Source organism: Taurulus bubalis (genome assembly GCF_910589615.1).
Source record: "Taurulus bubalis genome assembly, chromosome: 4".
Taxonomy (NCBI): domain Eukaryota; kingdom Metazoa; phylum Chordata; class Actinopteri; order Perciformes; family Cottidae; genus Taurulus; species Taurulus bubalis.
In genome coordinates, this window is record NC_136592.1 from 30,997,217 (window position 1) to 31,011,003 (window position 13,787).

General features: G+C 42.6%; 3 protein-coding genes across 3 annotated transcripts; all 3 read right to left on the reverse strand.

The window, feature by feature from the left end:
* Window positions 1-413: 413 nt before the first annotated feature.
* On the reverse strand, window positions 414-3,356 carry gjb3 (gap junction protein beta 3). Its single transcript, XM_079216704.1, has 2 exons — window positions 3,236-3,356; window positions 414-2,418 (listed from the first exon to the last, which is right to left on the reverse strand). Exon 2 carries the CDS (start codon window positions 2,346-2,348, stop codon window positions 1,476-1,478), a length of 873 nt encoding a protein of 290 aa, XP_079072830.1. The 5' UTR covers window positions 2,349-2,418; window positions 3,236-3,356; the 3' UTR covers window positions 414-1,475.
* Window positions 3,357-6,693: 3,337 nt separating this feature from the next.
* Window positions 6,694-8,960, reverse strand: gjb10 (gap junction protein beta 10). The gene is made up of 2 exons (XM_079217402.1): window positions 8,837-8,960; window positions 6,694-8,329 (listed from the first exon to the last, which is right to left on the reverse strand). The coding sequence occupies exon 2, from the start codon at window positions 8,292-8,294 to the stop codon at window positions 7,500-7,502; it is 795 nt and encodes a 264-aa protein (XP_079073528.1). The 5' UTR covers window positions 8,295-8,329; window positions 8,837-8,960; the 3' UTR covers window positions 6,694-7,499.
* A 603-nt stretch (window positions 8,961-9,563) lies between these two features.
* ppie (peptidylprolyl isomerase E (cyclophilin E)) lies at window positions 9,564-13,520 on the reverse strand. Its single transcript, XM_079216909.1, has 10 exons — window positions 13,489-13,520; window positions 13,080-13,178; window positions 12,934-12,977; window positions 12,421-12,447; window positions 12,247-12,328; window positions 12,049-12,155; window positions 11,845-11,968; window positions 11,499-11,684; window positions 11,253-11,395; window positions 9,564-9,822 (listed from the first exon to the last, which is right to left on the reverse strand). Exons 1-10 carry the CDS (start codon window positions 13,517-13,519, stop codon window positions 9,754-9,756), a joined length of 912 nt encoding a protein of 303 aa, XP_079073035.1. The 5' UTR covers window position 13,520; the 3' UTR covers window positions 9,564-9,753.
* Window positions 13,521-13,787: the final 267 nt, after the last annotated feature.

Sequence of the window (13,787 nt, forward strand, 5' to 3'; positions counted from 1 at the left end):
CATAAAAGGCGCTAAAATGAGCGCTAATCTCATACAACGTCCATAGTGTTTTTGCAGTTTGTTGCGGAAATGATTGAGATTTAGCAAACATTTCCTCGCCGCACCTTGTTAAAACCTGAATGACATGTCTGACAGGACGACTAAGATTCTTAGCGCAGGCCTTTGCAACACTTCAAAACATTCATTGTCACAGAAGGTAAAAGGCAGGACAGGGTGACTCACCATGAATTCCAAAAAGTAAATGCTTATTGTCGTGCAAGCCTGGTGATCGCTAGTGTAAGAAACGTAGGTGTTGTGAGTCAGTGGCAATGGAAAGAATCAGGTCCTTAATTTGTCCCTCCCACACAAACATGAACTATATTCCAGAAATAAAATTGAGCAGTAGCCCTTTTTAAAAACACCAAACAGCAACACGCATTCAATAAATTTAATATATTTAGTTTTGTAAGAAAGGACATTAACAACGAGTGCACAAAATACATTTCCACCTGATGTCCACAGTGGACAGTTGAGATCACATAAATGAGTTATAGTTCAATGAGCCATCTGTTGGGCCAGCCTTCCTCCCACCTCCTGCTCTCAACACACACACATACACACATACATACACAATTCAAGAGAAGCATTCCTTTTGCCTTATTTAAATCAACAGTGGTCTTGGATGAGGCGAGTTTGTGTACAAGCAAGTCAAACACAGGCGGTTTATGTACAGCATGATTGTGCAGCATTAACCAAGCATTTGTCCGTTGAGATTTTAGATGTAGAAATCTACTAATGATATATGAGTTTTGATCAAATCTGAGAAAATGTATGCAGAAGAAGAACAAAAATTGGGCCAGTTTGCACAGCTTCAAGTATCATTACTCATCCATAAATCTATGACAGAATCTTTTTAGCAGTCTTCGGTCATCGGGCCGGCAAATGGAGAAGATGAAGCTATGTTATGAGTTCAGTTAAACAAAAGAGGTCACCGAACTGTGCCGTTAACATTCAGCGGCCGCAGAGCACCCTGACACACCACTGTATGCACTGGCAGGGAGGGTGAATACCTCGGCCAGGTGTGTCCTGCTCTGCTTGTGTGATGCCGATAATTTCCTACCCCTCTCATGTCAAAACTCGAATCACAAGAAAGACGGAAACCTCGCGGGCGTGTACTAATATGGTTGAAGGGGTGACGTTGAAAAGGCACACAGACCTGTATTGTATTCTAAGAAGAAAACCATCATATCTAATCATTTTGGCTGTAGCTGACTTGTACATATTGTGGATGTTGACTTGGAAACCAAAGTTCATGCGCTCAAAAAGAGTCTTAGATGTGGACACAGGGGCCCACAGGATGAATCCAGTGCTGATGACTCAACTTCCAGGGTCTGGCACACATGGAAGCATTTGGCTCATAGTTCTGAGTCTGTTTTCTGAGGTTTGTCATTGGGTTCCAGCCCAAGCACTGCTGAGTGCTGCAGCCTGGCTTCCATTCACTTAGAAACGGACAGATCAGGAGCAGAGGCCCGTATCTTCTCTTCCATTTTGAGTCCAGGTACCCTGGGTGAAGACTTAAAGGCACTCCTAAAGGACGGAGGCGGATCTTTCAGGTTCCGCCTCAGCATGGTCTCCTTGTCGTTGTTAAAGGGGTCCTGGTTGTAGTCGTTCTGTTGCACGGCCACGTTGCGTTTGCGGTTGCGGTTGCTGATCTTGTTTGCGATTCGTACACAGCGCTTGGAGATGAGGTAAATGATCTCGCAGATGTTCAGGACGATGCAGAGGCCTGAAGCTCCAACCATGAAGTAGGTGAAGACCTTCTTCTCAGTGGGATGGCCGATGTAGCAGTCCACCACGTTGGGGCAGGGAGCCACGGTGCACTTCACCAACCTCGGCAGGTAGAAGCTGTCGTAGATGTAGTGGAGGATGTAGAGGAAGGAGACCTCGATGCCCGTCTTCACGAAGAGGCTGATCACATAGGTCCACCACAAGCCGCCGTGCTTCTTGCCCGTGTTGTTGTACAGCTTGCTGCTGCTGTCTCCGTGCTTCGCCTTGTACTTGCGCTCGCGGTCGTCACGGTACGCCACGTGCATGACCACCATGAAGGACGGGCAGGTGACGAAGATGAGCTGCAGGGCCCACAGGCGGATGTGGGAGATGGGGAAGTAGTGGTCGTAGCAGGTGTTGGCGCAGCCGGGCTGCTTGGTGTTGCAGTCAAAGTCCTTCTGCTCGTCGCCCCACACTCGCTCCGCCGCCACCACGTACACCATCACCCTGAACACAAACACCACAGACAGCCATACCCGCCCAAACGCCGTGGAGTATTTGTTGACCCCACTGAGGAGGGCTTGGAAGGTCTTCCAGTCCATGGCCTTGGCTGGCAGTCAACCACTGCTTCTGTGGGATTCCTCTCTTGCTGGAAGTAGTTGATCTTCAAACCTGGACGAGGCAGATTGAAAATTGGGTGAACATGCTTTCATTGCCTGCTGAGTATTCTGTTTTCACTCTGTGTGAGTGGTGTCTCCACTTCAATAACAAAGAACCTTTCATTCTGACTTTTTAAACCACCAATTTATCTTCCAAAGCTGATTTCATGTTAAAAAAAAAAAGTAAAACCCCATCTCCCTCAGCCCTTATTCATCAACTTTACCGGAAACAACCACTGATGACCATTATGAGTATATTCAAATGGCTTAAGTGTGTTTTTATGTCAACACATACACACCAGAGGCTGATCATATTGTTTCCTAAATTAATATTTGTATACAGTTGTGACGTTGGCGTACTGTAATCATAATAGCATTGGTCCAACTCGTTGTTTTCAGTGTAGGCCTCGGGCCAAACCGTTCCTTCAGGAAATAAGTTGGACCAATGTTATTATATACATTTCAGAAAGCAGTATGCCAACTTCACAACTTGTATACACATATTAATTTAGGAAACAACGTAAATACTATCAGCCTATGGTGTGCATGTGTTAACATAAAAACACACTTAAGCCATTTTAATATGGAGTCTCAAAAAACATACTTTTACGCACGGGCTGCGTGGTTATTTAGACATTTCTTTTATTTTTGCCTCTTAGCCGACATAAGACCCATCGACAACCACCCGGGATTATGTATCGTTCCATAGACTGTCGTATAAAAGCCAACACATCCAGATCAACTCGTTTCCATTTGGCTGAAACGCGAACGCGAAATTTTAACTCGTCGCAGACACGTTAAAAGTTCATTACAGCGAGTTTTTCACTTACCGAAAGAAGCATTAGTCCATTCTTACAGACAAGCGGCTTGTATTTGAGGGGGATTGGATGCCGCTTCCACGTCGTTTTAGTCCTTTAACGCACAGATTTGGATCCCTTCGACAGGTAGAGGAGCGCAGTGTTGAGAAATGCGCCTGTGGGTGTGGTTACAGAAGAAAGACTGTAGCTGCCCCAGATGTTTCTCTCTCTCTCTCCCTCCCTCTCTCTCTCTCTCTCTCCCTCTCTCCCCCTCCCTCTCTCTCTCACCCCCACTCACACCCCAGTGTTAGGTGACAAATCAAATATTTTCAGGTAACGCAGAAGCCATCTCCAGGTACTGCGGGTGGATTTTGGATATGCCTACACGTGGACAATTCGTTTGGACCCAGATAAACAAATCATGGCCTTGGTGATTGAAGCCCACACATGGTTCAGGTCCCGCTTTAGCCCAGTGGACTCTCAGGGGCTTAGTCTTCTCAGACAGACATCTTGTAAGGCTTGTCTGTGCTGACTATAAAGTTTAGAAATGACAGATTTGTTTTTTTAGTTTTTTGTTTGTGCATGTTTCCAGGAAGTGTTGTCTCCCTGTCCCAACGTGTTTGAACACACCCTGGTGAATACATTTCATTGTTGGTGTGCATGTTCTCAACTACATCTTGTTGCCAAACGCATGACGAGTTTAAGGCCACATTCTTCTGAGGATTCTCTGAGGGAGCAGGTTCTATAAAAATTAAAAAAGGGAGGGGATGGTGGGGATGAAGCCAAGAGTGGGGAGATGTCATATGTGACAGAGGACATTGGTTGTGCAACCAGAAACATATTCAATGTCCCTGTTCCTCCTTCCCTTATTTGCTGCAGTGTTCATGTATTCCTTTTTTTATACGCAAAACAACCACAGTGGAGACAAAACAAGGCACACTGTCTTCCCTTTATTCTTTTCAGGGCCAAGCTCTTCTCAGATATCGCTGTCGCAAGCCTTTTGAACTCATTGTCAAGCCGTGAGCTTTTGTCCCCGCTTCACCATCCGCTCGCCTTTCAAGACCAAACCTATGTGTCTTACCCTTTACAGACCAGATTTTCCTGATCAAACATGCTTCAATGTGTTTCTGCTCTGCAGGGAACAGCGAGATCCTCATTAGCTGTGTTTGCAGATGAATTCAAGGCTTCAGTCAGTGGCTGTCAGGAATATCAAAGATCAGCATGCCATAGCTGGGCCAGAGCTTGCCAGTTCTTGCAGACTGGTTAGTGAGTTATTAAATCCTATGTTTACATTATACAAAAGGATAAAAGACTTGCTCATGTATCACCGGTCTCAAGTCAAGTCAAGTCAGGGTTATTTGTCTCAGTGACCGTCTTCAGGCGCACAACAACCAAGCCCAGTATTGCTTAGACTTTTGGGCTCTCCAAAACAACAGAGGTTATACCTGTAATGTACACGGTTCTTTATAAGAGCTGTTCAACTTAGGTAACCTGACAATCAAGCTGAATAAGACTTACTTCACTTTGTTAAAATGTTGATGTGAAACTGAGATGTGGACAGAAATTCTGTTGTCTGCACTGCAAAAAAGGAATTTCAAGAAAGTAAAAAAAGCCTTGTATCAAGAAAATAAGTCATATTTGCCCAAAAAAAGAATATTAATCTTGTCAAGCATGTTTTGATTAGAAAAAATATCTAATTTTAGGAAAGTATGCCTTACTTTTTCTTGATTTTTGGCTTATTTTAAGAAATCTTGTCAAGCAAACAAATCTGCCAATGGGGTATGTTTTTTTTGCTTTGATATAGGATGATTTGATTGAATATAAGAATGTTTTGCTTCTTTCTAGAAGGGCTGTTTTTGCAGCGCCAGGTGAAAACATGGCAACCCACAAGTACTGGAATCATCCATTCACATCTTTGAATGCCTTTAGGAGATGCCAAGAGTGAAAAGTGACACTACAAAGAGGATGTTATAGTTGTCCTGGCTTCTCTAAATGAATCACTTCATCTCGAAGTCTTGCAGCCACGAGCTAAAACTCTCAGAGTATTGTTAGAAGTATCGACTGCTGTGGTGCTTTTCAGGAAAGTTCATCAGTGGCGTAAAGCTCGGGCACGTGAACACAACATCTGTACTTGCAGCATTGGGAATAGTTCAGTCGACATAAAGTGAACTTAAGAGGTGTGTGGGGGGGGAGGGAGGGTAAAGAACAGTTGTGCCTTCTTGGCTCCAGATGAAGAACTGGTCCAGGCAGTCTGCCGGGACACACCTGGAGGAATGCACCCTGTGACTCAACCGCTGCCAGGGGCAAGACTCGACAGGTCGGACAAACACAACAGGATAAACGCAGCGCTTTTCACTGCTGCCGTTGTGAAAGAGGGAAATGTACAAGCGCACAGAGAAGGACGGGACCAGAACAGAAATGCTACCCGAGAAGAGTTGGGAGGATCTTGCTAAGGGAGTGACTGTCTGCTCATTATAGAGCCACCCAGCCAGGCTGAACAAACAGAGCAAGGACAAAGACAGCTGTGCAGACTGAAGCTTGCTTACACTTTCAGAGCTTGTCCCACGTTATAATATGTGATGAGAGTTATAGGATCTTGTTTGGACAACAGAAAAGTGATGCTTGAACTTCATCACTGCACCCAGTTAATTGTAGCTTTGGCCCCAGGGAATGGAAACCATCCCTACTCTATACGTGTAGGTGGGTTGGCAATTAAATTCTCCTAAATCTCAAATTGCCCACAGAATAAAATATTCCACTTCCTTGTTGGGGATTCAGATATCCATTTTTGGCATTTCTGCTGTCACCTCAATACAGAGGAAGTGAAGAACGACATTCCGGCAGCAGCTTGTCTTTACCCAAATCCGCCCCCTGTCCTGATAAGCCCCAGCGCTCTCTCGTTAATGGAGTTCATCGGAACTACCGTCTGCTGAAAGACATTAACAGTTCCAATGAAATCTGTTAACAGCAGCGTCTGCAGATGATCCTTTCACTGTTTGTGGCAACACACTTTCCTGTTTGACTTTTTAATAATATAATTATTTCTCTGAGCAGCGTATCCTCCCTGGGTACAAGGTGGCAGCACACGTTTCAGCGTGAGACTAAAACCCAACTGGCACTACGCCACAAGGAGAGAGTGAGCAAATGTGTGTTAAAGTGTTAAATAAAAGCACTGGAAAGATTTAGTCAGAGGCGGCACAGACCGACAAATTCCTGCACTGGGCGGGTACACGCCCGTCAGCCCGGGTGATTCAAAGTGAGGGGTGGGAGACTCCTCCTCTGCCCTCCTCAACCTACCAGGCTACCTAAACAATGAGGGCCTGCTCCTTGCGACAGAGCAATCTGTCTGGAGGGCGTCATGGAACACAAGTGGGAGAAGAAAGAAAGGCTGAGATGTTTATCAAACCACAGAATTTGCAGAATCAGCTAAATCTTTGGCTGGTTTACATTGCTCTTTTATTTCCTGTGCTAAGACATGCTGCGTATGTACCGCTCTAAATAAACTTCCTTGATGTTATGCAGGGGAGGGGGAAAGGGGGAGGGTAAAAAAAAAGCACATTTTCAAATTGTGAAAATTATCATCTTTAATGTAAAATATTATTAACAACTATGCAGCCACACTGCACCTCGGCGGTGTGAAATATGAACCTCCTGATATTATTAACGACTGTGTTTACAGCACTGCATTTGGACTTCATTGCTCTCTTCTGCCCGTGTACAGGAAGCAGTTTCAAACGGATCAGAACAATAACATACAGGACAGCACAATCGTTCAGACGTTGATAAATTAAGTACAGCATTCACAGAGTCAGATCTGGGGGAGTGAGTTGGGAGTTGAAGGGAAAAAGACGGAGTACAGCTTGAACTAAACGTTTCAAGGTTGGGCACGGAGCAGAAGGAAAACTTTACACACGAAACCGCGAGTGTTTGTAAAACCATCTCCAAACTATGGAGTGACTCATGTAATTGGTCTCAAGGCCAGATTTGAATCACACAAACTTGCTTTTTCTCTGAAAGGGCTGTAGAAAAGAAGAAAAAAAGGGAGAAAAAACTCTGTAAATACTCTGACCCGAACCCCACCACAGTGAGCGCATTCCTGATCAATGACACATATGTCTTGTGGTCCAGAATGTGGACCCAGTAACATTAAAGAACAACCTATATTGTAGTTCAGTCTCTGAACACTCAATGTCTGCTGACAAGTCTTTTAAGGAAGTCCCTGTGGAGGAGGAGGGGGGCATATTTCCTTTCCCACGACAATGTTTTTCATTAAGTCTTTGCCTTCGCGCTCAGGACCTCACGATATGGCGACCCTGTATGAAGGAGCAGGCGTGTCAGGGGTTTTGTCCGTCGCTTTGAGAGTGTTGGACTCGATCAGGTTGGTTCCATTGGACAGCGTGTTGGTGTTGGTCATGCGGTGGCGAGAGTTGTGGAAAGTTGTGAAGCATTCGCGGCAGCGTTTGCCCACCAGGTAGATGATTTCAAAAATGGAGAGGAGGATGCAGGCCAGGCTGGTGACCACCATGAAGATGGTGAAGATCCGCTTCTCAGTGGGCCGGGCGATGAAGCAGTCCACCTTGTTGGGGCAGGGCTTCTGCTCGCACTTGACGAGCGAGGGGAAGTCGTAACCCTCGTAGATGTGGTAGACGAGGTACACGAAGGTGGTGTCCACGGCTATTTTGAAGACCAGAGTGAGGACGTAGGTCCACCACAGGCCGCCGCGCTTCTTGCCCGTGTTCTTGTAGAGGCGGCGGCAGTTCTCGCCGTACTTGAGCCGGTGTTTCCGTTCCCGGTCATCCCGGTAGGCCACGTGCATCACCACCAGCAGGGAGGGGCAGGTGACGAAGATGAGCTGCAGCGCCCACAGCCGGACGTGGGACACGGGGAAGAAGTGGTCGTAGCAGACGTTGTGGCACCCGGGTTGGGCCGTGTTGCATTTGAAGTCTTTCTGTTCGTCGCCCCACACCTTCTCCGCCGCGACCACGAAAACCATGACCCTAAAGAGGAAAACGATCGAGAGCCAAACTCGGCCAAAGGCGGTGGAGTACTTGTTCACCCCACTGAGGAGGCCCTGGAGGAATGCCCAGTTCATGACGAGGTGTGTTCACAGTCTGTCTTCTCTTCCTGCTGATGGAAGACAGCGGAAGCTCTTTACAGTTGGAACGGCACAGGCAAAACCAAGCTATCTACTAAAAGAAAACAATCAGATATAACACAGATGTAGAATAAGGCTGAGACAACACACACACAAAAGAAAAAAGTGCGCGGTAGAACCGGATCGTTAACATGTAATTGAGGTGTTTACGCATCTTTGACGCAAACAAAATAATAAGAAATAGGAGCAAAATTAGCACATAAAAGGGCACCCACACTTTTATGAGACAAAAGACTTTTTTATCAAATGAGAAGAAACTTTTTAATTTATCGCTGTGCTAAAACGCAGTCAGGCAAATCTCACTCAATCAGCCGTTCACTTCCAACAACTACGGGAAACGCTTTTCTTTTTCCCCCTTCATTCGTGCGTAAAAGCGCGTCAGCCCGACATCCACGTCTAATACCTCTTACTCGGGTAAATCCCAACAAGTTCGCGTTACTGTCCGACTCGGTGCTTTACGTATAGATTTGAATACTTACAGTTTTAACGCTGCCGATGCGGTCCAGTGTCGGAGCGGAGGAGCAGGCTTTGCTGGATGAACCTCACCGATGAGAATCTCAGGAGATTCCTCCGCAGGACGGGACTGGAGGGGGTGGAGTTGTTTTCCTGCTCCGTCTTCTCTCCACTCAACCTGCTCAGGTGTGGCAGCTCCACCGCACCGAAGACTGGTTTATCCAATAAGGTGAGGCGAAAGGGCGACGTTTGTTTTTGTCCATTTATTTATTTCATTTATAGAAGTTTGTTCAAACCCTGCACGTGATCATTTAGGCACGAACCGAAGTTATGATGTGCGGACCTGGTGCGTGTCTACTTTGGAACCAACTCAGATTTTATGTATGAAAATAAATGCGTTCAAAACTATTTCACTACAAATCCTGTGACCACATTGATTTGCGCACTTATACACTCAGTGAAACTGATTGTGCAATACTGTTTTTTTTTACATATCTTCTTATACTATTAGCATTTCATGTTTTTTTGTGTTTCTAATTCTAATCTTTTAACCTAAAGTTTATTGTAATTCTGTGCTTTTTATTGGACTGAGTAACTGTCTGTTATCTGTGCATATGACAATAACAAATATCTTGAATTTAGAATGTTACCGAATATAAAAACAAGTTCAACTTCATAATAATAATAAAAATAAGCTTTAAATAGGTGGCGCTGCAGCTATAAAGGGTTAAACCAACAATCAGTGGATCAATGTCACATTTTATTTGTACAAAGTAAAAGGCATCAAGTTGTTGCTTCTTTATAAAAAAAAAAAAATGTTTATTGAAATATTTACACGGCAGATGATGTGCTCAAAGTACAAAAGACCATGAACACACTCGTGCTCTCAGACATACCACTGCCCCCATTGACACATACAGACAAGCACACGTTTCTTTTTTGTTCACACAAATTCTCCACAGTCGGAGATGATGACTTTCTGCTTCGGCTTGCCGTCCTTATTTCCCTCAGCCTGCAGAAAAAAAAAGCACATTTAAAAAGATACATATATTTCTTGCCATAATTCCGCCCGATGTCTGAAACTTCCACATGCTTTTATTACAATATGACTAACGTCTATTAATTTTACATTAAGCCCAGATGGATGTTTGAGTTCCACATTGAACAGTGCAATTGCAATCTAGATAACATTTGTGAATAGTATGAGCAACAATATTATCTTTCTATTTTTGAAACTTAAAAAAACAAGATACATTTGAAATTGTCATCGCCCACTTGTTATAAAAAAAATGGATCAATGATATGATTACGAGTTTTTGGAGATAAGATACTCTATGTATAACCGTTACTGTATTATATTAGGGTGCAGGGTGTCAAACAAGTGCATTAATATGCAGGTTTGTGTCCTGAGAACATTGAATAGCCCACACTTCCTCCGACTATCAGTACAACGAACAAACTATGTGTTTCTATCTTCATTCATTGTGGCTCCCTCTTTGTGACTCTTCTTGGTTTTCTCTGTATATATATATATACGTATATATATATATATATATACGTATATATATATATATATATATATATATATATATATATATATATATATATATATATATATATATATATATATATATATATATATATATATATATACGTATATATATATATATATATATATATATATATATATATATATATATATATATATATATATATATATATATATATATATATATATATATATATATATATATATACGTATATATATATATATATATATATATATATATATATATATATATATATATATATATACGTATATATATATATATATATATATATATATACGTATATATATATATATATATATATATATATATATACGTATATATATATATATATATATATATACATATATATATATATATATATACATATATATATATATACATATATATATATATATATACATATATATATATATATACATATACATATATATATATATACACATATATATATATACACATATATATATATATATATATATATATATATATATATATATATATATATATATATATATATATATATATATATATATATATATATGATTTAAAATTAAATCTCAAGATAAACCTCACATCATCCCTAAAAATCAATTGCATTTGGTAAACCAGCAGACTACTAATTTCAACATTTTGTTAATTTCGTACACATGCATGCTTTTTTTTATGTGTAGCAATAGTGAGAAGCAATCAGTGATGTTTACATTTAAAGAACACAGTTGGCAATATTTAAGGTTTGTTGGTGTCGGCCCATTTTGCTGTGAGGGATTTTAAGCCTTCACTACCACTGAAATAACTTCTAAGAATAGAAACCTGTGATTGTATTTGATAAAACTAATATTTTGCAGCAGCAGTGAACCTTTTTCACACGTACCTCCATTGCACGGAGCACATCCATCCCCTCCACCAGATCTCCAAACACCACGTGTTTGCCATCCAGCCAGTCTGTTTTGTCATTGGTGATGAAGAACTGAGAGCCATTAGTGTTTGCCCCGGAGTTGGCCATGGAGAGCTGCCCTGTGAGCACGAGAGAGACACGGTTTGGCCAGTTATCCACATGATCTGCTAGTGAACGTAAACCATGATGACCACCATCAGAGCTCCACACAGGACTCCTCACCTGGCGCCGTGTGCTTGAGGACAAAGTTTTCATCATCAAACTTCCGGCCGTAGATGGACTTGCCGCCGGTGCCATTGTGGTTGGTGAAGTCACCTCCTTGGCACATAAACTGAGGGATGATGCGATGAAAGCAGCTTCCTTTGAAGCCAAAGCCCTTCTCATGCGTGCACAGGCAGCGGAAGTTCTCTACATGGGATGTAAGAAAAGATGCTGGTGTTACTAAAGGGGGATGATATATTGTGGTTTCTTGTTTGTTGTCATTTCCGTGTCAATTCTTCATGCAAGCGATCCTAAATATTGTGCAGCTGCAGCATTTAATTTTGACAAAGCCCTACAACATACACACCTGCGGTCATGGGAACAATGTCCGCCCGAAGGAGGAAGCGTAGTCTCCCGGCAAGCTTATTTCCAATCTTAATGTCCATGTAGACCTGAGGATTAACTCTGCCCTTTTTAGCCGGAGGCTCATCCTGCAAACACACATCATACCTGTGTTACTAACTTAACAGTTAGGAATCAGAGGCACCGTTTAGAGAGAAGGCCCTCTCACCTCCTGTGTTGCAGTGCTGCTGGTGGTTTCACCACCTGCTGCCTCTCCATCAGCCTCCTCTGCGGTCTTCCCTGAGAACTTCTTCAGCCAGTCATCGTCCGACCACACTGACGGAAGAGCAGAGTTAAAATCGTGATCACAGATTGAAATCACTTAAACTTATGGCGTCTATAAAAAACTGTTGTTTTCCTTATTTACCTGGTCGAGAAGAACCTTCTTTGATTCTCATGGGCTTGGCGGTGTTGACCCGGATAGTTCGTCCAAAAAGCTCAGACTCATTCTAACAGAGAAAAAGAAAACCAACATTAAAGCAGAAAGCTCATTTCGGGCAGTTCGGGTACATTCACAACAGCAGCAACGTGATCCACTCACCATGTTATCAATGGCCGCCGCAGAATCCTACAGAAGACAATGGTCATAAATAGGTTGTGAGCGCAGAACTATTCACCATTAAAGTCCCCACTATATGTCATATTACCAACTATGTGTAGATGGAATCCACCAGTCAGACTACCATACACCTTTATCACAATAAGACAGCAATCCAAGGAAATGACGTATTAAGGACGCCGCATTCAAATCACATGCTAAAGAACAGCCATATCAATAACTGGGGATGTCCCCCCTTACACATCGTAACACACTATTTCCCTTGTGTTGCTAATAGGGTTCACACAAAGTGTATTTTATCTGTGTTATTGTTGTACATAAAAGTAGATTACATAAGCAAGCAGATGACTGTGTTGCTAAATCCTGTTATAAATGAGATAGTGGTGTAGCTCAGTTCAGGAAGTAATGCATTTTAAATCCATGCATATTATCAGAGTTATTGTGTTTAATGGCTTAATATCAGTTACTACAGCCTTCAGTGTGCACTTCACGTACCTCTCCCATTTCAAACTCAATGAAGGCAAATCCTCTGTGCTTTTCTGAAACCAGATACACAAGACGCGTTATTACAGCTTAATGTTCACGTTACAGTCATTACATGTCCCGTAGAAACAGTCAATGGCGGAAACTCGCGCGCTCACCCGTTTCATAGTCTAATGGTATCTGGATGTCTGTGATGTCTCCAAACGGGATGAACGCAGCATGCAGCACCTTCTCGTCCACCTCCTCGGCCAGGCCACCTGACGGACACACAACGAGCGGACACGTTATTGACGCACTACACAACCCACACGGGCCTCTTTAGTCATGGGGTCGGGAACACTGCGGAGTTTAAAACCAGCGACGTTGCCATGTTTCAAAGTGACGCTTTCCTGTTTCACCGGCTGAAACTTTCCGTATCGGAGTTCGTTTTTCATATTACGTGCACTTTATATACATTTAGTTGAGTCTCGTTTAATAATTTACAATGTAATACTTTTACCACGTCAGTTAAGTTGACTGAAACGATGTCAATTCAACGTATTTGTAAGAAAAGTAGCATTAACTTACCAACATACAGCACTCGTTTGTTAGCCGCCATATTGGATGTATCCCCTCAACTTTGACCCCGGCCGCTTCCCATTGGTGGAGCGAGGCGGAAGCCCGCCTCCAAATGACCAGGTTCCCTCTACCGCCACCTGTCGGATAAAGCTGTCATCGCTCCAATTGCACCTTTATACCTTCTTTTTTGTTCTTTTTTGTTCATATTAAAAGGATCAACAGCATCTCATTTCTGTCGTAGATTTTTAAAATAAACAATGACTTGTCACACTGAATTAAATGAGAATGACAAGAGGAAGGGACAACAT